This window comes from Colobus angolensis, unplaced genomic scaffold (assembly GCF_000951035.1).
Source record: "Colobus angolensis palliatus isolate OR3802 unplaced genomic scaffold, Cang.pa_1.0 Scaffold38, whole genome shotgun sequence".
Taxonomy (NCBI): domain Eukaryota; kingdom Metazoa; phylum Chordata; class Mammalia; order Primates; family Cercopithecidae; genus Colobus; species Colobus angolensis.
Genome location: NW_012117154.1, coordinates 428,792 through 448,415, shown reverse-complemented (window position 1 = coordinate 448,415; position 19,624 = coordinate 428,792). Strand labels below are relative to the sequence as shown.

The 19,624-nt window shown below is 45.0% G+C and overlaps 1 protein-coding gene across 1 annotated transcript in view; it reads left to right on the top strand.

The window, feature by feature from the left end:
- The window catches only part of HLCS (holocarboxylase synthetase (biotin-(proprionyl-CoA-carboxylase (ATP-hydrolysing)) ligase)), a 222,047-nt gene that overhangs the window by 21,792 nt on the left and 180,631 nt on the right, over positions 1-19,624 (top strand). Inside the window, exons 2-4 of the mRNA XM_011953994.1 lie at positions 2,022-2,184; positions 3,616-4,559; positions 10,497-10,679. Coding sequence (XP_011809384.1) covers positions 2,133-2,184; positions 3,616-4,559; positions 10,497-10,679 — 1,179 coding nt within the window. The 5' untranslated portion in view covers positions 2,022-2,132. The remainder of the gene's footprint in view (positions 1-2,021; positions 2,185-3,615; positions 4,560-10,496; positions 10,680-19,624) is intronic.

The following is a 19,624-nucleotide window of genomic DNA, read 5'->3' as shown; positions in this document are numbered from 1 at the left end:
TGAACTCCTGAGCTCAGGTGATTCACCCACCTCGGCCTCCCAAACTGCTGGGATTACAGGCATGAACCACCGCGCGTGGTCCAAACACTTCAAAAGTATCAGATCTCATGAGAACTCACTATCATGAGAACAGCATGGGGGAAACTGCCCCCCAGGATCCTGTCACCACCAGGTCGCTCCCTTGACACATGGGGATTACAGTTGGAGATGAGATTTGGGTGGTGACCCAGCCAAATCATATCACTATATGTCTATACTTATGCCAGTTGGACGTTGACTTTTGAAACCCAAGTTGCTTGGATGAGCAAGGACCCTGGGGGCAGAAGTGGTGTGTCTTGCGGGAATCCCCCTTTCCTCTGTAGGTTCAAGATTTATCCCAACACTTGACCTGGAAGTTCATTATTATCTAGTCAGTTCTTCCAGACTTCTAAGGTAATGCTTTATTCGTTTATTTTATCCAGCATTTAAAAAATAGTTTTTAGGAGGAGTTAGTTCTAAAATCCTATCCCACCAGTATATAAAATAGAATTCAAGCCGGGTCTGGTGGCCCGAGCCTGTTGTCCCAGCTACTCGGGAGGCTGAGGTGAGAGAATTACTCAAGGCCAGGAGTTCAAAACCAGCCTGGGTGATACAGCGAGTACTCATCTAAAAAAATAAATAAATACAAATAAATAAAAATGGAATAAAAAATTATTTATCTATAATTATGAAATTCGAGGCAATGTGTCCCTGAGAAGGTATCTTTAGGAAGTAGAGGAATAATTCATGGCATCTTAGAAAAAGACTGTGCTGCTCACTGCTGCTTTTAAAGCCACATTTGTGACTGCTAATAAAAGCAGCTGTTGGTAATTGAGTACTTTATTCCGGTCGATCTAAGCTTTCTACTGGGGGCATTACATATACTCTTTGATCTCATGAGCACTACTAACCTTTAAATTATATTTATTTATTTAGTTAGTTTTTGAGACAGAGTCTCTCTGTCACCCATGCTGGAGTGCGGTGGCGCGATCTCGGCTCACTGCAACGTCTGCCTCCTGGGTTCAAGCGATTCTCCTACCTCAGCCCCCAGAGTAGCTGGGACTACAGGCATGTGACACCATGCCTGGCTGATTTTTGCATTTTTAGTAGAGTATTCTTTTACTCTAATTTTACAAGTTAGGACGCTGCGAGGGTCAGAAGCTTGCCCGAGGACAGACAGCGATGATTAGTTGTCTTTGACTCGACCTCAGACCCCTGACTGCAGCGCCGGGCTCTTCACCTCATAGGCTCTTTTCTCCATGGGAACCCTCAGCGAGAGTATGGGTGTTTGAGGCCCCAGTGTCACAGTCTTCTGTAGTAAGAACTGGAAGGCTAAGCGGGGTGTTTTGCCTGCTCTCTTTCTCCCTGTCCCCCTTGTGGTGGGAACCTGAACCTCCTTACAGGGAGGAACTGTCTGGAGAGTCTTTTCAGATTGTTCTCACAGTTTGAGTGCAGGAACCACAGGGGAAGCATGTTTTAACATTCTGATATCTGGAGTTCAACTCCAGAAAGTCCAGTGCACCAGACAGGGAGGGAGTTGTGCTTGGGACTCTGAAGGTCTGATATGCTCCCTGGGAGGTCGGTTGCACTTGGTCTCGGATCACACTTTGAGACAAGCGGGTCCACAGGTTACATTGAAAGTAATTGGGTATTGTGGACTTGTTCTCTCCTCTTCTCTGTTTTTAAAGGGCAGCATGATACTTTCCTGGTGTGTGGGGAATGTCCCTTTATCTTTTAGTTCCCTAAAAAGATAGAGACTTCAGTTACTTTTAAATGAGAGAGTTATATTTAGTGTTTTGTAAGCACTGTTGTCAGGTAGAGATGAGAATGTTTGATTCAAAACAACTCTGATATTAATAAAATGTAGTATCCAGTAATTTGTTATTAATGACTGTAATTTAGTGGTAGGAGCCTCAATGGAAAAATAAAGTATCTGGTTATTTTAGAGAAGAAAAATCTCAACCTGTCTTTTCCCATCGCCTCCCTCTCCTGCTTTTTCTCAGATTGTCAAGTGGTCAGACTGTTGTTTGCCATTAGCTTGCAGACCTGGGGATCCTTATCAGCTAATTGCTGAAGCAAGTGTGGACAACTTCAGCAAGCTGGGGGTGGCATTCATGGAAGATAGACTCCACATGGATAATGGACTGGTACCCCAAAAGATTATGTGTAAGTAACTTTAGAAAATGTTTTTATTGGCCAGGCATAGTGGCTCATGCCTGTAATCCCAGCACTTTGGAAGGCCGAGGCAGGAGGATCGCTTGGAGCCCAGGAGCTTGAAACCAGCCTGGGCAACATAGACACCCATCTCCAAAAAAACAAACAAAAAAAATTAGCTGGGTGTGGTGGTGCATGCCTGTGGTCCCGGGTTCTTGGGAGGCTGAGATGGGAGGATCACTTGAGCTGGGAGGTTGAGGCTACAGTAAGCCATGATCATGCCCCTGCATTCCCATGTGGGTGACAAAGCGAGGCCCTGCTTTTATCATAGTGGGACACTATAGGTTGTTAGCTTAAGGACTGTTGAGCACTCTTACTGGTATGACATAAGGGCTATGCTTAGTTTCAGTTTAATTCAGTCAACAGGTTTGATTTTACTATAATAATATACAATTCATGCATGTGTCAAGATTTTTTTGGGGGGCTGCAGGGTACATTTTCAGTGCTTATTAAATTTCTTAAACAAGAATGTTTCATGACTGCATTGTTCATGAGGTGGCATTCAAATTCAGAACCCATATAATATTTATTCCACATAGTTTAATACAGTATAACTAGTGTCTAGACTACAGTTCTGATTGAGTGGGAGGCATAGCTAGTGTTACTATGAAGTTCTAAATCAAACAGCTTTTTACTTAAAATATATGTATCACAATTGTTTGGGACAAATCGTTTTTCAGGAAACACACAAACTGTTCTTCCTTAATTAGACTTAAAAGCAGGCTTTTTATGTCTATGAATGTCTTCTTTCATCTCATGGGCAAGTAAATGTCCCTTATCAGCTCTGGAAGTTCATGTAAATCCCTTAATATCCAGAATCACCTCGTACATGTCTCCAATACCATGTCTGACGCGTAGCAAATGCTTGATAAATGTTTTTGAATTAGTGATTGTCAACTTATGTTCCAGTCCTGAGACAAGATACTGGGAAGAGTCTTCTCCCATTGATCCTATGGCATGTCCTGAGAGTGACATTTCACTGGGGCGTGCTGGGGTAGACTCTAGATATGTGTCCTTTTTTATTGCTCAGTTTCATTATTGTAAAGGAGAGTAACACCCAAGAAATAGAATCTGTGAGTAAGGAGGCAAAAGCACCTCTCTGAATCTCACTTTCCTCACCATTCCGTAAGAGGGTCTTAGGTTCTCCCATAGGTGTAAAAGCTGTTGGGCAAACTGCTGATTTCACTTGGGGTCTTTAGGTAGGAACAGTTAGTGTTTCCAAAGGATGCCCCCGGATTGAGGGGGGATGCAGGTGGGAGCCGTGCCAGTGGCTATCCTGGAATGTAAGTCCCAGAATGCAGAGAGGGTGATGAGATTCTTGAGATGAGCTACGTGTCACACAAGAAGTGTTAATTCTCTCCCCTTCTCCTGTTCGTGCCTTAGCGGTGCGCTTGCAGGACTCCGCTCTGAAGAAAGTTAAGGATCAGGCCTCAAACAAGCAAGCCCAGATCCTAGAGCTGAAGCCTGAACCTTCTCTTGAGATTAAGCCTGAGCAGAACGGTATGGAGCACGTTGGCAGAGACGACCCAAAGGCTCTTGGTGAAGAACCCAAACAAAGGAGAGGCAGTGCCTCTGGGAGTGAGCCTGCTGGGGACAGTGACAGGGGAGGGGGCCCCACTGAGCATTATCACCTCCATCTGTCTAGTTGCCACGAGTGTCTGGAACTTGAGAACAGCACCATTGAGTCAGTCAAGTTTGCATCTGCCGAGAACATTCCAGACCTTCCCTACGATTATAGCAGCAGTTTGGAGAGTGTTGCTGATGAGACCTCCCCTGAAAGAGAAGGGAGAAGAGTCAACCTCACAGGAAAGGCGCCTAACATCCTCCTCTATGTGGGCTCCAACTCCCAGGATGCCCTCGGCCGGTTCCACGAGGTCCGGTCCGTGCTGGCTGACTGTGTGGACATTGACAGTTACGTTCTCTACCACTTGCTGGAGGACAGTGCTCTCAGAGACCCGTGGACGGACAACTGTCTGCTGTTGGTCATTGCTACCAGGGAGTCCATTCCCGAAGACCTGTACCAGAAGTTCATGGCCTATCTTTCTCAGGGAGGGAAGGTGTTGGGCCTGTCTTCGTCCTTCACCTTTGGTGGCTTTCAGGTGACAAGCAAGGGTGCACTGCGGAAGACAGTCCAGAACCTGGTTTTCTCCAAGGCTGATCAGAGCGAGGTGAAGCTCAGCGTCTTGAGCAGTGGCTGCAGGTACCAGGAAGGCCCCGTCCGGCTCAGCCCCGGTGGGCTCCAGGGCCACCTGGAGAATGATGACAAGGACAGGATGATTGTGCATGTGCCTTTTGGAACTCGTGGGGGAGAAGCTGTTCTTTGCCAGGTACGCAGGGCAGCATGGATTTGGTGATCTTTGGGTATCTGTGGGTATCTTTGAGAGGGAATATGTCTTTTAAAGCTACATGCTTAAAAGTTTCAGGAGCTCTTGTGCTGTGAGCTGTGATTGACTGTTGGCTGGGAGCTTTTGCTGATAGCAAGCAGAAAGTTTAGTTTAGTTTAGGGCTTTCTTGAATACCCTGATTAACCAAAAGACTTTTGAGAGAGGAACAAGACAGGTGTCAGGGTTAAATGAGCTTGCTGGTTAACTGAGGCTTAGTCAGAAAATTCTTGTTTTGTTCTTTACTAGTAATGATCTTTCTCAAATACATCGGTCTGCTTTCTTGCCTTAGAGCACTCCTTGGTTAATATAATTGATCCTTTATTTAATGTAGGAAGTTGAAACCATCAGGGTAGTGATTCTAGACGTCAGTGACCACTGCGATGAAATACTGTAGTTGATTGCCAAGGTAGTTTGTGTTAAAAACATCTTCAGAGTCCCAATTCCTTTCTTATGTTTTGTCACTCTTCCAAGTGCTGAAGAAAAACTTGAAATAAGAGAATATTGAAGCTACTGAGATTGGTGGCATACTAATACATAGGTAGGGGAAAAATGGAAAGAGGATGAAAGGAAAATGCTAATTTCTTTTTCTTGCTTAGGAGATCCTTTGGCTTTTTTTTTTTTTCCTTTTATTCCCTCTTCTTTTTCCTTTTAGCTTTTTGTTTGTTTAAGCAAACGGTAGCGGATGGACCATTTCAGAATTCCTTATCATTGACTCCAAATCTTTTAATCCTTAGGGGAAAAGGTTTTCATTAGAGTTAGACGAACGTTCACTTGTCCTTAAGGATTTAATGCTCTAAGGAGAAATTAAGCAGATGTAGATATTTTGTCCAGGAGAGTTCCCAAGATAAGTGTAATTGATTTTGTTTTATTATAGGGATCTTTTTACTGAGTTAGAGAATTGTTTCTTTTTTGTTTTGTATTCATTTTGTAATGCCTTGTCTTTTTCCAGTTCTCCTGGAAGCTAAGTCTCTTGAATTTTCTGACCAAACATTTTTTCCAGGGAGTATATATTTGTTTCTTTATCAGACATTAGGACAGATGAACGCATACAACCCAAGCAGGTTTCCTGCAGCGCTGCAGACCACATGAATCAGCATTTGGAGGCGTAATAAATGTTCCTCTTATCTTTTTCTCTGCAAATATGGTAACTATAGTAACTACATATTCTCAGAAAATCCACTTAAAAACCCGACTTCCTAGAGCCATATTTCAGTTTTGAAGAGTGAATTTTACCACCCCTGAGCACAGACTTGTACTAGAAAATTGATTTGGCACTGTTGTGATTCATTTCTCTGAGTTACATAGCAAATCTGCTTGCTGCACCATTTAAATTGACCCCGTTACTATCATAAAATTTGATACTGCAGTGTATTGCCCTAGGAAAAAAAGGCCATATGATGCAGCTTCACAAATCAGATTCAGAGGATTAGAATGTCATTTCTGATTTTAAATGACTTCCAGTCTTCTGTGTGACAGGGTCATAGTTTTCTCCACAGGCCTGTGTCTCTGTGATACCTTACTGAGATCAAAAAATAAATATTATCACAGGCTGGTTAGTTTCCTCTTTCCCTGTTCAATTTCATAGTCTTCACCTTTGTAATAAATCTAGTAATGATGTAACCCAATAAGAGGAGGTAAAGTATTTCAAGGGCAGAACACAGCTGCACCCTAGGCACTGGTGTCCCAGCCAAGTAAGCTGCAGATTTGATGCCTTTGCCATTCATAATAATAAAGAAAGAGAGGAAATGTTTGTATTTTCGCTGTACTGATCAAGTTTGCAGGGAAAACTTGAGGCTGTGGATTAATGCTGACATTTGACTGTCAAATAGACCAGGAGTTTGCCATAAAGTTGTCCACAGAAAATCTCTTAAAATAGATTTTAAAAGATTTTGTTTTCTTGTTTAGCTTAGCACATGGCAGCAGTGGGTCACCTTTGATGGCAGAGTTTCTCAACCATGGCACTGTGGACATTTTGGGTCAGAGAGTTCTTCGTGGTGAGAAACAGTCCTGTGCATTTTCGGCTGCGGAGAAGCATCCCTGGTCTCTCCCCACTAGATGCCAGTATCACCCTCTCCCCGCATTTGTGGCTGGAGACATTTTTTAAGTTCTGGTTTTCGGTCCAACTAAAAAAGTCTTATTTTTACAGGAAGGCCAAGTTACAGAAATAGACCTGTCATTATGGTAACAGGATTACACCCAGAGGATGAGACTCTAGTCCAGTACCTCTGTGGACAAGGAGTACAAATCTGCCACCCACACACTGTGGCGTGCCATTTCTCCCTGCTCATTGGGAGCGTAGAACCAGAGGTGCCCTCTTTTCTGGTTGCCATTGTAGAAGCATCTACATCTTGAAACCGTAAGACAGTGAAACCAAGCGGTTCTCGGGATTTCAGCAGCCGTCTTCCTCCTTGTCTCCGGGAACTCCGCCCGCTTGTAGCGCCATCCTGTTTTCCGTCCTGGCATTGTTCTCATGTGAAAATGAGTGAATATAATTCACTGCATGTGCGTCTTGGCTACTCTGTGTATTTGCCCTGACCAGCGAGTCCACATGCATTCATTCGAGCACCTCTCTCATCCCTTCGGCTCTGGTGGGAACAGAACTTGACTTACTTCATTTCTGCCACCTGTAAGGGTTAATCTCTGGAATAGCCGTGTGCTCAAGTGAATTAAACGGGTCCTGCCACTGTGCTGTTTGTCTGCATTGGCGTAACTTTGTCCACCAGAGGGGAGAGGTGCACATTTAAGGTAGAAGCGCACTGAGTAGGATACGGATTTTTTATTTTTATTTTTTTTGACACGGAGTTTCATTCTTATTGCCCAGGCTGGAGTGCAGTGGCACATCTCGGCTCACTGCAACCTCTGCCTCCCGGGTTCAAGTGATTCTCCTGCCTCAGCCTCCCAAGTAGCTGGGATTACAAGCATGCGCCGCCAGGCCCGTCTATTTTTTTTTGTATTTTTAGTAGAGGTGGGGTTTCACCATGTTGCTCAGGCTGGTTTCGAAATCCTGACCTCAGGTGGGGATACAGATTCTTTAGAGGGTTTTACTTTTCTGCCTCTTCCCCTCTCCTGGGCTATCTAGAAACAGGCCCACCTGACCTGTTGCTTCCTATCGGCGTGCTCGGTCTTAGAGGAAGCAGCCAGCCAGCTGTGGTTTGGGGACCATGTTGGATGGTGTCCTGCAGACCTTTTCTGATTGACCTCAGCCTTTCTTTTTTGAGCCAGAGTCTCACTTTGTCACCCAGGCTGGAGTACACTGGCACGATCTCAGCTCACTGTAATTTCCACCTCCCAGGTTCAAGTGATTCTTGTGCCTCAGCCTCTCAAGTAACTGGGATTACAGGCATGCGCCACCACGCCTAGCTGATTTTTGTCTTTTTAGTGGCAATGGGGTTTCGCCATGTTGGCTGGCTGGTCTCAAACTCCTGGCCTCAAGTGATCCTCCCGCCTTGGCCTGCCAAAGTGCTGGGATTATAGGGCTGAGCCACCACACTCAGCCAGGCCTCAACTTTTAACATTTGGTTAGTATATTTGGCTTGGTTAAGGTGTGGGTGGGAACTGAGAGATTTTAAGTCGCCTGAAAGCTGGCATTATGCTTTTTATTTTCATAATACTTCTATAGTATCAGGCTAGAAGCTTTGCATACGGTAGGCAAAGCTGAAACAAAATAAGGCAGACGAGCTCAGTTTGCTTTTCTGGGTACTCAGTGTTCTGGCAACCTCCAGGCTCCAGTGCTCATTTAAAATCTGATCTCAGGGGAGCTAGAGGTTCCAGTAAGTTCCTTCATCCCAAGACAGAGGCTGTTGATAGGTGGAGATATTTTAAGTTTTAACTAGACAACAAAGCCTGGAGTAACTAGGTGAAGTTCCAAATCTTAAAATTCAATCAGGGGAAGGAGGGTGGGAGAAAAGGCCTTTCTGGTGTCCAAGAAATCCTACCCCTCCCTCAGTAAGCCCTCACTTAAAGCTGTTGATCGGTTCTTGGAAACTGCACACTTAAGTGAAATGACATACACTGAAACCGATGTTACCACAGGCTAATTGATAGAAACAAGAAGTCAGTTCCCATGGCGTATTTCTGGTCACAAAGACACCACCAGACTTCTAAATAAAGGACAAAACACTGAAACACTGAAATACATATGAGTTATATGTACATTTAAGAAAGTTTAATAAAAACATAAGATAATTATTTACCTAATTATTTCAGTTCAGCATGGTGGGTGGCCGCGTGGCTGGAGCTCAGCCTGGAAGCTCAGGGCACTGGTTGGGGAGCCAGCCCTGACCGGGATGCCCACCCATCGCAGGGCACACTCATACCTGCACTCACACTCGCGCAGACCAGGACCATGTAGACACATCAGTTCACCTAATGTGCACAGCTTGGGGATGTGGGGGGAAAATGGAGAATTTGGAGAAAACCTGTGCAGACATGGGGAGAGTTTGCAGACCCGCAGAGAGTGGCCCCGGCTGGGAAGTGATTTCTTTTTCCCCTCATCAACATCATAACAAAATGACTTTGAGTGAAACAACATTATTCAAGGACCTGATGTTTTGAATTCCTGCAAACTCTCTCTCTCTTTTTTTTGAAATGGTCGCACTCTGTTGCCCAGGCTGGAGTGCAGTGGCACGATCATGGCTCACTGCAGCCTCAACCTCCTGAGTTCAAGGGATCCTCCCAGCTCAGCCTCCCAAGTAGTTGGGACTACAGGTGCACCACCCACGCCTGGCTAATTTTTGTATTTTTTGTAGAGACAGGGTCTCACTGTGTTGCCCAGGCTGGTCTGAAACTCCTAGGCTCAAGCAATCCTACCATCTCGGCCTTCCAAAGTGTTGGGATTACAGGTGTGAGCCACTATGCCCAGCCTTCTGCAAACTCTCTTAAAATGATGAATAAGGCTGTTCTCTTCCCAGGTATTGTTTTCCATTTATGGCTAGTAGGCCAAATGGAAGTTTCCAGTGTGAGCCATTTGCCTCCCTGAGCTCACTAGCAATTAGGTTTTCAGCACAGCTGTCTTTCTAGGTTTTTTTTTTTTTTTTTAATGGAGTTTTTGCTCTTGTTCCCCAGTTTGGAGTGCAATGGCATGATCTCAGCTCACCGCAACTTCCGCCTCCCGGTTTCAAGCGATTCTTCTGCCTCAGCCTCCCGAGTAGCTGGGATTACAGGCACATGCAACTACGCCTGACTACATTTGTATTTTTAGTAGAGACAGGGTTTCTCCATGTGGATCAGGTTGGTCTTGAACTCCTGACCTCAGGTGATCCACCTGCCTTGGCCTCCCAAAGTGCTGGGATTACAGGCGTGAACCACTGCGCCCAGCCCTAACTATTTTATTCCTATAACCAAGTTAAGTAACTTGCGGAAGGTCATATGACTGATGAGTGTGGAACATGGAGAGAGATGATGACTGTCCAGGGTCATTTCCACCATGGCCTCTCTGCCTGACAACCAGGATTTGAACAGGCTCTTTGGAATCATTTTCTTGTTGGCCATGACTTTCCAGATATTCAGCTTCAGAGTTTATATGCTATTGATAATTAGAAAAATTCGGGTTCAAGTTTTCTCTATTGGGTTATACTGTGTCCCTTAATTTTCAGAGGAGAGCAAAGCTATGAGCTATCTGGGTATGATGTGCTCACTTGGAGAAGAAAACTGGTAAAGACATTTTTTGGCTGGGTACGGTGGTCTATACCTGTAATCCCAGCACTTTGGGAGGCTGAGGCAGGAGGATCGCTTGAGCCCAGGAGTTCAAGACCAGCCTGGGCAACATAATGAGATCCTGTCTCTAAATTTAAAAAAAAGGAAAGAAAAAGAAAAAAGAAACTGTTTTTCTTATTGCCTGTGTGTGCCCCCCATTTATATAGTGCTATGTTTTCCCTTCAGGTGCACTTGGAACTACCTCCGAGCTCCGACATAGTGCAAACTCCAGAAGATTTTAACTTGCTTAAGTCAAGCAATTTTAGAAGATACGAAGTCCTTAGAGAGATTCTGACAACCCTTGGCCTCAGCTGTGACATGAAACAAGTTCCTGCCTTAACTCCTGTTTACCTGCTGTCAGCTGCGGAGGTGAGTTGTGGGCTCAGCCGGGCAGAGCACGCCACGACGTGGCCCTCTTCACAGTGGCGACCCGTTGCCTTAATTGTTTTATTTTGGTTGGTTTTGATTTTTCATTTCTGTTTTGACTTCGGGTTTGGAAATCATCTTCAAGATGTGCACATATTCATTTTGTAGGGGGAGGGTTATGTATAAGGGAGGGATGACTGGTAGAGTTTAGAAAGGTGTTAAGTCTGTAGGTGTGGCCCTTTCCGCGTTGGGGGGAAGAGGGTCCCTGTGTCAAGAGTATATTCAGAAACTGTAATTTTATTGATTTGGGATTGAAAGCATTTGATTTGGGCTGCTTTCAGCAAATCTTTGGAACAATCACATTTGTGCTGATGTCTGCCATCTTGTGGCAACAGCGCTCTGGGCTTCACGTCTGTGAGTCGTGTCTAACAGGAAAATGCCCACGGAACTGGGAATGTGGTCGGCGGTTCTCGTGGTCAGTGCCTGCACTTGCTGCCTGTGACTGATACCTGGTTTTGGGCAGTTTGCCAGATTCTCCAGGTGTGTGTTCTTGCTAATCCCCCTGCTCGGCCATGCTGTCAGTTTCATAGTCATTGTGACAAATTATTTTGTCTATTTCTGTTGTCTTCTCTGAACAGACAAATTTGTGAGTTTAGTGACATAACCACGTAGTTTCTGCAAACATCCAATATCTAGGTGACTTTAAACACTAAACTTACCTACTTTCTCTTGAAATGAACAAATTATACCTCTCATCCTAACATTTTTTAAAAAGGAGGCACTTTCTTTTGTGTTACACTGTGTCCCTTAGTTTTTGGAGGAGCGCAGAGCTGTGAGCTATCTCGGTGTGATGGGCTTACTTGGAGAAGACAGATAGAAAATCTGAGAGCACTGCAACTCCCTTAGACCTTCTCTGTCAGTCTTTTCCTGGGGATGGAGGGCTGGGGCTGGCTACCTTAGCGAGTGCCTGCTCTGAGGCTCCCAGCTGGGGAAGTCAGGGAGTGAGGTGACTTGGCCTTGCCCTTGGCACAGCTCCTTGCCCTTTCTCAGAGTTCAGATCATGCTGGTCTTCGAACTTGACCTCCGGACTCTTGGACAGAGCAGTGGATAGGAAGAGTGGCCCCGCCCCCGGTTATTCTCCTGTGAGTGGAAGTTTGGAACTCTTGGCATTTCTGGTGTATTTAGGATGAGTATAACCTGAAATACCCAAGTCGGGGCTTTGTATCATGGGTCTGCTTATATCAAGCACACAACAGACGCTTCACGTTTTTGTCCTTCTGGTTTTTTAAACAGCCTGGGGCAGTGGGAGGTGATACATTTTCACCTGTTCATTGATCAGTTAAGGGAGTATTCATTTCCCCCTTCACAAACTTTGGCAATGAAACGCTTGAACATGATTAAAGCAAATAATTGCTCTGTATACACATACATGGACACTACCTACTAAGCCCCTTATTACATAATAACTTTGGAAAATAATTATTTTCGGAAATGTTCACTTCCTATTGTGGGCCCTCCACTTGGCCTTGTTGATTTTCTTGAATATCTGTACTGTGGACTACTTTCCTCTCAGCTACTTATTTCTGACTGAATTCTGCTTTACTTTGGCAGCCCAAGGAATGGAATGAGTATGTGTATGTTGTACATATCCTCATTTCTTAATGTTTATTTTTAGTTTTTGAGGCGGGGTCTTGCTCCGTTGCCCAGGCTGGAGTGTAGATGGTGCAGTCATGGCTTACTGCAGCCTCAACCCCGCAAGCTCAAGCGATCCTCCTACCTCAGCCCCCCGAGTAGCTGGGACTACAGGTGTGTGTCACCATGCCTGGCTAATTTTTCATACTTTTTGTGGAGACAGGGTTTTGCCATGTTGGCCAGGCTGGTCTTGAACTCCAGAGTTCAAGCAATCTGCCTGCCTTGGCTTTCCAAAATGTTGGGATTACAGTCGTGGCATGCCTGGCCTCTTAATGTTTATTAACTCTGCTTAGGTGTCCTTGGATCTGCTGGAGAAGGAAATGGCAGAATTCAAAGTTTTATATGATGTCTTCTTGGAATATAAGTTCTCTAAAGGATTATGGTGCAAATGAATTTGAAGGTGGATATGCACTGCCTGAGATGGTCTTTCTGGAGGCAGCTGAATTCCTCCTGTGCCTAGTCACTGGGCTATGGGTCAGTATTTATAGATCTGGACCACAGAGACTGGGAATGGAATTGGGTTTGTACTTTATATTTGGTTCTCTTTCCAGCATCCCTACTTAACAGATCTCAGTCATCCCCATGGAATTAAGTTCCGTGGAGAGGATCTTGGCACCCAGTCATCTGCTAAATCCTGCCTGTCCATTAGGCTCATCGCCTGCCTTAGGGATTGGATGCCTGGGCTGGCTTTCTGCTTCCTGTGCCCTGCAAGATACTCTGTTGCCAGGAATCAAAGATCTCTTACCACAGGGTGTCGCTGCTGAGCTAGGCTGCCTGGCATACAGGCCCCTAGAACTATAAAGTTGTTCTTCGGGGATTTAATTTTTTTCTCTCTATATCAGTTTCACATAGTATAGTTTTATAGCTTTCCATTCTATTGGTGGCACTTTCTTTTGGGTCTGCAGAAATCGTTTCAATGTCCCAGTTAATAATATTCATCTTTCATTCAACATTTACTGTGTCCTAGGTACTATTATAGTATGGGATATGAAAGAACAAAATAAATACGCTAGTTATCTAAATAGTTTTACTGCGTAGCAGCTGTGTTTACACAGTTTGGTGCTTTGACACTTGCTCTTTATGACGAATAGCACAGAAGATTTATGTGCTTCTCTGTTACTGTGATATAACTGGAAAGAATAGCACCAAGACCCAAGGAGAAAAAACACTCGCTTCAACGACAGTCAGCCCTTGGCATTTGTGAAGGATGTGCTCTGAGACCTTCATCAATACCCAAACACCATGGTAGCATGTGATTCCCACTATAAAACCCAGTCACGTGTGACTTCGCCAGCGCCACTGTGCACAACACCAAGAGGAAGCAGGGCTTGGCTGCGGTGCAGACTCCGGGCGGCTGAGCTGGGCTGCCTCCGACCAAGGCTTTCATGTTTGATTGAACCTCCCAGGAGCAGGATTGAAATTTGGGTCTCAGCAAAATGACAAAAAGTTAAACCATAAAACAAACACACCAACACATGTTTACCACACACCTGTCTCCGTAGAAAGAAGACTGGGCCAGGTGCAGTGGCTCACGCCTATAATCTCAATGCTTTGGGAGGCCGAGGCAGGTGGATTCCTCGAGCTCAGGAGTTCGAGACCAGCCTGGGCAACCTGGCAGAATTTTGTATTCTTTACAAAAGATACAGAAATTAGCCAGGCATGGTGGTGCATACCTGTAGTCCCAGCTAATCAGGAGGCTGAGGCAGGAGGATTGCCTGAGCCAGGGAGGTTGAGGCTGGAGTGAGCTGTGATTGTGCCACTGCACTCCAGCCTGGGCAACAGAGAGTAAGACCTTGTTGCAAAAAGGAGAAAAAAAAAAAAAAAAGGAAACAAAACTGGAAGGAAGGAAATCTGGTATATATAGGATGTATTTCTGGTGGAGTGCTTAAGGGTGATTTTAATATTCTTTTAAAACTTTCTCTGTATTTTCCAAATTTTCTATAATAATTGTATACATAATAAGCCAAATTAGTAATTTGTTATTAGTTACTTTATAATGAGCCAGATTAGTTATTAAAAACTGAAAACAAATGACTGCGTGTCGCTGGACTTTGAAGGCATCTCACACATGGTCACACTTGAATGTTAAGAGGCAGGGAATCTCATATAAGTGTCGATACTTTGGTTAATATTAATATTTGACATATTATTTAGAAAGGGTTCGCTTTGATAGTAAAACACGTGACTCTTGTTCATGGCCTGTGACAGCTGTGACTCCCAGGGTAAACTGTGAGCTCTGAGTTGGTGTGTGAGGGCCTCCGAGCTGAAGCTCTCCCTTTGCTTCTGTGGGTGGTACAGGTACCCCTGAGTGCCCTACCACTGCTGAGATGTTCCAGTTTCTTGGCAGAGCCCTTTGAACTGTTTCTCCAAGACCATATATGTGGGGACCTCTCCATGGCTTCCTCTCTGCAGATGTTAGTGGGTGAGAGATTGATACACCACATGGCTCACTGTGGGGTGTCCTGGGTGAGATCACCTGGTGGCCACCACATCTTCCCGCCACCAGTGGGTGACAGGCAGTTAGCAGCAGTACATCTTTACTGTGCTGGGACATGAGTGTTTTCGAGAGACACTGATTTTATAGAAGAAACACAATTCTTTCCCTTACAGAATACCAGAAAAAACATAATTCTTTTATATGTTATAGAAACATTTTAGCAGATTTTATTTTCTATCAAATCTGATGTTATAGAGAAAACATAATTCTTTCCCAGTTGAGAAGCTAGCTGCCTTGTTTCTGTTTCTCTGGGTTCCATTTTCCATTTTATCTCTGCCAGAGCAATGGCAGAAAGAAAGAGCACAGGCTGCCACGCTCTGCAGGGTCTCACAGGGAGGAGCAGCTGGTGGGTTGGGACTGGCTGGGGCCTGAACCTGTGTGTGTGACAGAACCAGCCCCCCACCCTCCACCCCTGCAGAGTTGCCTGCCAGTGGGTCCCTTTTTATCCCCCCACTGAGGCCAGAGGAAGCAGAATAGGGTGGGATGTGCCACCCCCAAGAAGGTCGGCACCTTTACCTTGGGGAACTGGATGTGGCACCCCCAGGAAGGTTGGCACCTTCCCCTTGGGGAACTAGAGAACTTGTGCATTGCTCCCGTAGTCTGGGACATCCGCTTAGGATCTGGGGAGTGCAAGATTTTTTCCAAAATGAAAAAGCTTGGGAACCTTGTGGGTGTTCATTGTGGCCAACAGTGGCTAATGGTGTGTAGGTGACTTGAGAAATAGAATCCGGCTGGACTCTTAGCAGGGGTCCTGCGTCCAGTTACCTTACCCTTGGGATCAAGATGTAGCTGTCGCAAGAAGCAACAACTAAGTTTGTTACCGAAATAGTCGGGCACCATCACCATGGGGTGTGTGTGTGATTTTGGTAGCGGGGAGTTGTGGAATGGATAATATGTCCTTAAAAACAAAAACTAGTTATGACATTTCCTTTTGATTTCACCCCGAATTTGTACTGGGAAACTTTTTCCCCCCATAAAAAGCAGGTTTTGTTGGTGAGACTAGTTTAGATACTTGTAAACATATCAAAAAATGGGTACAGACCCTTCTACTCCGGGAAGTCCTTTATGTTACGTTTATTTTTTATTGTATGTATTTAAGGTGTGCAGCATGATGATTTGATACACGTGAACATACTGAGATGGAGCTGCTTTTCAGATGTTGGTTGCTTTATGAAGAAACTGAGACTCAGTCATACGTAGCACACAGTTTTTCCGCCTACTCTAACTGGCCCCTTCATGTAGCAAACATCTGTGTGCCTGCTAAGTACAAGCCCTTGCTGCAGAAGTTTCCTGAAAATGAGGGATAATGCCTCATCTTTGTGGCATGTGTTCCAGTTGACCAAGCTTTTTTGCCTGTGTCGCCATCTCATGTGGGTCTCACAGTGACCCTGATAAGTAGGACAGGGTGGGGAAGGAGTCCTTGCCCCCGGGAGAGGAACCTGGCTTACAGGACAGTGAAGAGGCTTATGTATTTTTCGTTTCTGTTTTTTTTTTTTTTTTTTTTTGAGACAGACTCTTGCTCTTGTCGCCTAGGCTGGAGTGCAGTGGTGTGATCTCTGCTCACTGCAACCTCTGCCTCCTGGGTTCAAGTGATTCTCCTGCCTCAGCCTCCCAAGTAGCTGGGGTTACAGGTGCCCATCACCCTGCCGGGCGAATTTTTGTATTTTTAGTAGAGGCAGGGCTTCACCATGTTGGCCAGGCTGGTCTCAAACTCCTGACCTCAGGTGATCCTCCCACCTCAGCCTCCCAAAGTGCTGGGATTACAGGCGTGAACCACCGCATCGGCTTCATGTATTTTTCTAATGAGTTAATTAGAATTCTCCACTTAAAAAAATCTTTGCCTGCCATTTTTTAGCATAGTATTTGATGTGGAATCCTCCCTTTCCCCTACTTTTAATCCTAGTTCTGAGTCTCGAATATATAAATATGGAGAAGCTTCAGGCATAACTTTAAAATACAGCTTAAAAATAATTTTTAGAGATCCAGATTAGAGAGGAAGTCAGAATTCCAGGTGCACCCTGAATAGCTTTTGACATGTGGCTGCTGTGGTCTTGTGCGGCTGTTTTACAATACGGCACCGGCTAAAGGCAGCTGGCAGATTAAAGCAAACATTTAAAAGCTTTTATAGCTATGAATGTTTTTAAGGGTCTTTCATATATCTCTTTCTCTCCTTTATTTCTTCCTTCGCCCGTCACCTACACTGGAAATTTTTTGTTCATTTTGACTGACTTCCTGTTATCAAACGTAATACCCATAGCAAAAGGCGACATGATGGGTTTTGACGTTGAATTGCAAAAGAAATCATACTTGGGGGGTTTTCCTGTGCTGCCTTTAGAATGTTTTATTTTTGTGGGAAGAAGGCTTTTCAGCTACTGTGTGTCCTGTCTTTTTACTTGAATCTTGTTTCCACAAGTGTGCCTCAAAGCAGCGCCTGCAGAGTAAATACCCAGGGCAGAGATGTGTGCTTGTGGGAAATCTGCACAAACGGTTTTGTTGTTTTCCACGTTTAATTAGTTTTGTGATGATTCTGGCTTCTGTGCGTTGCGGCCTTTGCTGTCTGGCCTGGGGAAGGGGTGATAAGGTCTCCGAGGCCGGGGGACCATTCCCGCTCAGCACTTTCCTTCTTGGGATAGCATCCCGTCTAAGAAGCGTGGTTTTCTTTCCTCCGTCTATTTATATCTACCATTTATGCAGTCACAAACTTGTGGATGGGAAACGGCCTCTTTTGGAATAAAAAAGTCCTCCAAGACCACATGCTTTTTGTCTCCTACCCGGGCTTCCTAATAGCTGCCATGTGTGAGTGGGTACGGATTCTGGCCTCACCTCCCAGGGAAGTCGGTGGAGGCTGTCTCCAGAAGGGCTTAGAACACTCCCACGTGCGGATTTTTGTCTCCCAAGTTCAAAAAAACACATCCTAGGAAAAAGCCCACACTGGTGCCGGGTTAGAGAGCATGATCAAAGGGCTCCTGTGATCAGCTGCAGGGCCAAGGACTAGAGTTGGAGGTGGGTGCGGCGGTGGGGCACCTGGCGATGACAGGGAACCCTTGAGTCTGGCACTCCCGGGCCGCGGAGCTGGCAGTGTCAGCTCAGGAATGTTGGGGTCTGAGACCCGAATCCCATTTGATAAACGTTCTCCTTCAGTTCTTGGGATGTGAATTATAGCTGGGGAACACATTTTGTTTCCATGCATTGCTCATGATTTGAGAGTGCCGCCCAGAGATTTGCACTGACGGTCTTGGAAAAATGTTCGTAGTGTTTCGGGGGGCTCAAAACTGGCAGGCAGTTTGTGGACCTGAGTGGTGTTTAATCCTCTGTTTCCACCGCCTGAGTGGGAAGGGGAGAAACAGCTTGGGGTGCGAGGAGAGCGCTCCTCTGCTGGAGCTCAGCCGATGCTGGGCAGCACCAGGAGGATTGCACAGGCTTCCTCGTGAAAGCAGGAAAACTCAGCCAAGGTTAGTCCGACTGTCTGTCCCACAGGCACTTTCTCCTGGAGATAAAAAGGGAAGGCTCCTTTTTTCTGAGAGATCTTCCCGATTTCTTCATTTTGTTGTAGCTGCGTGTGTGTGGCTGCATCTCTCCAGGTACTGCGTGCCGAGTTTGGCCACACAGCTGTCCAGGTACTGCATGTTTCCAGTAAAATTCTACATTATCCCTCTGCTGGTGTCATGTGTATTTTCTTTGGCTTTCGTTTAATAATAGAATCAGTGGAAGGAATACTGGAGTTTACGTTCCGCAACATACAAATACATCAAAGCATCATGTGGTATACCAGAAATGTACATATTTTTTACTTGTCAATAAAATAAATATTTTTTTCTAAAAAATAAATATTGGAGTTAAAGACTATAATTTCAGTTCTCATTGATCATTGGAGCCAGTGTCCCTTACAAAAAAATTCTAGAACTCAAATTTTATTTCGTGAATCGCGGAACATGTCTTTAATTTAAAACAACAGAGTCTGTTTTATTTTTAAGGGTATTTGAGTTTTTAAAATTTCAACCGTATGAATACATATAGTTATTATGATAATATATATGCATATACATTTATATATTTATTTAAGTGCATATGTCTGTTTTAACCAGAACTACAAAAAAACATAAGATTGTTGAGATAGAACATGCCTTTGTGGAGCGGTCATTTCTCCCTGAGAGTGAGAGAAGACTTAGAGTAGCGGGTCTGGAGATTTCTGGTAAAAGGGAAATGGACTTTCCCTTGACACAGGGAGGTTCACAGCACGATTTTGTTATGTAGCTGTTCGTGTCTCTGGTGGGTCTCTGGCATGTGTGTCTGAGTGCAGGGGACAGAGGCTGTGGGTGAAGAGGAGGGCTGCTTTGGCACTGTGCTGTTGCACTTCCGAGGCTGAGATTCAGATTCTAGGTGTGAGCGAAAGGAGACCAGTGTTGCCCATCAGCAGTCAGCTAGATCGCTGGGTCCTCAACATGCGTATCATAGGACCCTTGTCGTCAGTTTCACACACCATGAGGCTTTCCTGAGCCACTGGTCTATAAATACTTTTAGTTTAAATCAACCTGCCTCTTACATGCATTAAGGAAAAGTTTAAAAAATTAAAGTTGAAAGTGAATGTTCTTTTTTTTTTCTTTTTTTTTTTTTGAGACGGAGTGTCGCTCTGTTGCCCAGGCTAGAATTCGGCTCACTGCAACCTCTGCCTCCCGGGTTCAAGCGATTCTCCTGCCTCAGCCTCCTGAGTAGCTGGGATTACAGGCACACACCACCACACCTGGCTAATTTTTGTATT